This window comes from Diospyros lotus, chromosome 8, assembly GCF_014633365.1.
Source record: "Diospyros lotus cultivar Yz01 chromosome 8, ASM1463336v1, whole genome shotgun sequence".
NCBI lineage: Eukaryota > Viridiplantae > Streptophyta > Magnoliopsida > Ericales > Ebenaceae > Diospyros > Diospyros lotus.
The window spans coordinates 22,889,008-22,892,264 of NC_068345.1; the positions used below are offsets into that span (position 1 = coordinate 22,889,008).

The 3,257-nt window shown below is 49.7% G+C and overlaps 1 protein-coding gene across 1 annotated transcript; it reads right to left on the reverse strand.

Annotated features, from left to right (window-relative positions):
• Window positions 1–343: 343 nt before the first annotated feature.
• Window positions 344–1,321, reverse strand: LOC127808575 (uncharacterized). Its single transcript, XM_052347146.1, has 2 exons — window positions 1,155–1,321; window positions 344–1,061 (listed from the first exon to the last, which is right to left on the reverse strand). Exons 1-2 carry the CDS (start codon window positions 1,319–1,321, stop codon window positions 344–346), a joined length of 885 nt encoding a protein of 294 aa, XP_052203106.1.
• Window positions 1,322–3,257: the final 1,936 nt, after the last annotated feature.

Consider the following 3,257-nt stretch of genomic DNA (forward strand, 5'->3'; position numbering starts at 1 on the left):
TCACCGAGCTACCCATGTCCACTATGATTCTTCGCACCTCCATATTGCCAATCTGAGCTCAAATCACGAGGGCATCGTTGTGCGGCCAGTGCACGCCTTTGGAATCATTTTTGGTGAAAGAGATGTCTTTTGAAGCTATCTTGGCTTTCTTGGAAGGTCCGTCTTGGCTGCCATCCCCGACGAGCAGAAGATGGCCAGCTTCCCGAACATACCGCTCATGTGACCTGTTAGAAGTCCTTGCGATATAGGGCCCTCCATGAATAGTAAAGATGGTTCTCATCATGGGTGTTTGGTTCGGCTTTGGAGCTCGATGAGGACTTTGTTGAGTCGGATGTTTGGGTTATTAATCCCTAGGATGCACCACATAGTCACGTAGTCGACCTCTTTTGATTAGTTCTTCAATTGCATCTTTTAGTGCCCAGCACTCGGAGGTGGTGTGCCCCGCCTCATTGTGATAAGCACATAATTTTCTCTTGGTTTTGTATTTGTCGGGAGTCTTTAGAGGGTTGGGCCTTTCAAAGTCTTCCTTGTTACGTTTTGTGGCGAAGATCCTGTCTTGGGAGTCAGATAAGACACTGTAACTTTCATACCGACCTTGGCGTGCTGGTCGTTCAACACCCTGCCCGTACCTCGCCTTTTTGGCCGTCTGATCGTTGGGGCTCCATCCTCGACCTTCCTTGTGAGAGTCTTCATCACCTCTCTTCTTGCTTTGGCTAGTATGTACCCCTCTTTCCTGGTCACTCGATTTTTTCAGGCCGAATGCTTCCTCCCACTGAACCTCCTTCGCAGCTCGCTCATAAAATTCGCCAAGGTCTCTTACTGGAGACTTGTAAATGCTTTCGTAGAGTTTCTCATCCTTCTGAAGCCCGACGGAGATCGCGGTCAGGATACTTTCGTCGGAGGGGCTCTCAACATTATTCACTTCGCGCTTGAACCTTTTTATGTAATCTTTTGAAGATTCGTTAGACCATTGGAGTACTGTAGTGAGGTGGCATGTTGGGGCGAGCTGCCTTTGGAGCGATCTATACTGATCTATAAATTTCTTCTGGAATTCCTCCCAACTGCAAATACTACAGGGTGAAGCCTTCTTAGCAATGCCAGGGGTATGTCTCCCAGGGAAAGCTCAGCATTTGGCTAATGAGCTGGAAGTTTGCAGGTCCATCTGGACATTGAAAGCGTCGAGGTGGTCATAAGGGTCGTTGTCCCCAATTATACCGAGGGATGCTGGGGACCTTAAATCTACGGGGAAGGGGCTCCAGCTCAATTTCCCTGGAGAATGGGATCCTTTCTTCACAGCTTTCCCTTCGATCATGCGCCCCATGTTTAGCCTCCAGCTGCTAGATTCTCAGTAATAGTTCCCCCACTATAGGGTCCTGGTTCACTGAATGCCCGGTAGAGAGTTGTTTTTCTCGTGTGAAGACTTGTTCTGAGTGATGGTGGTTCTACGGGGGAGGTTACCCCCTATTCTCCCGATCAGGGGAGCAGCGGTGGGCGACATGACTACTGTTGATCCCGACCAAGGAATCCCCACGTCATGGATTCTTGAGTCAGTGACTTCCTCCATGAACGTCTTCATGGCGATTTCTACAAGGGCTTGCAACCAGTCCTCTGTTTGGCGAGGTGCACCCCCGGCTCCTCATCATAGCGTCGCCGCTCTTTCGCCCTTCGAGAGTGTAGGTTGGAGGAGCGGACTGAGCCATCTTGCCGCCTGTTCCTTTTGTCTTCTCTTTCTTCTGGAGGGGGTCTTCTGCCTGGAGGTCAAGAAGTAGCCGCCTGCGCCTGTGCTGTCTGGGCTTGTGTTTGTGCTAGCATCTTAACTGCATTAGCGAGCTGCATGACAATGTTCTCCAATATTTCTTGACGTTGCTGCTAAATCTACGTTACTTCTACGTCAGTGGTAGGAGTCACGGGCGGGTAGGGGCGCCACGAAAGGACTCCATGGATAGCTTTGGCCGGAGGAGGCATGGAAGTGGACGCCACCACTCCCCCAGCTTGCAAAATCTCCGGCATACGGTTGGCATGGTTCACAGGTCGGTTGGTCGTTGCTCCGGAACCTCTTGTGTTTCTAGTTTTCGGCATTGATCTTTGACTAGTGCGCCCCTTCCTCTAGCGCTAAAATGTCCATGTTCGGAATTGGTCGACAAAGATTCGTTGGCCCGCACTGGTGTGGTGAATCCGAGAGAGGAACAGTGAAGTATCCGGTCTGATTTGCTGAGCCGCCGGACCGTCCCTGTAGGTACTCCAAAGCTCAAGTCAGTGAGCAAGTAAGCAAGTATATCGGGTGTTCGTAAGTTGGCAAAAAAGAGTACATACCCCAGCCCTCAAGAGGGCTGGTCGATATATATTTGAGAAGAAGCCCTTCTGCATGCTCCGTATGTGTACAGGCGATAGGATAGAATAGCCGGCGGGGGCGTCCCTGCGGCAGCAAGGTGTCAACGAGACCTTAATTAATGTGGATGGGATCTGCCATTAATGAGGATGGGATCTGAGCTGGACGCCTGGAAACCCAGGCGCAGCTGTAATGATGTTGTTGCGAGAGGGCCAGGATGGGACTGGCATGGGTGGGCCAAATGGGCCGAGAAAATGGGCCTAAATGGTCCAGCCAGGGCGGCCCTTGGCCTGCCGATATACCACGACATACGCCCCTTCAATAATGCGAGCTGACAGACTGAGTCGACGAGCTATAAAGAATGCTGGGAACTCGCTCAAAACATAGCTAGGAGCCTGCTCGAATACACTGATGAGTTAGAGGTGTTACTGGGAGCTCGCTTGGTCCTGATGTTTGAGCATGGGCTCCAGCATTATACAAGCTCTCTTTAACGAGCTCAGTTCAATGTTTACTGGGCCATGAGCATTTGGGCCGAATCACTGCATTAAGTCTAGCCCACATAGAGTAGAGCGAGAAATACCAGTAACAGTACCCATCACAGATCTATGACGTGATGAGACTACCCCATCACAGATCTGTGACGGGTTGTGGTATCTCGTCACAGATCTGCAATGGGAAACCCTCACACCGTCACTAAAATCCTGTGACGCCCTCTTTTGTGACGGTTTATTACCGCATTATTAAACCCGTCACTAAAAATTTAGTGACGAATTTTATGTTTTTAGTGACGGATATTTCCATCACTAAAACTGATTTTTCTTATAGTGAGAAGCCTTTTCCAAAGAAGTTCAAAATGCCCTAGATGAATGCATACTAGGGTAAGGGCAATCCTCACGATCATATTCAAAACTATGACTCTCTTATGATA

What these genes read in the sequence shown, in the direction of transcription:
- LOC127808575 (XM_052347146.1), bottom strand. Translation starts at nt 1,321, where the DNA reads ATGGGGCGCATGATCGAAGGGAAAGCTGTGAAGAAAGGATCCCATTCT. An exon ending in TTCAATGTCCAGATGGACCT is followed by an intron (nt 1,062 to 1,154) that starts GCAAACTTCCAG and finishes TAGTATTTGCAG; the next exon opens with TTGGGAGGAATTCCAGAAGA.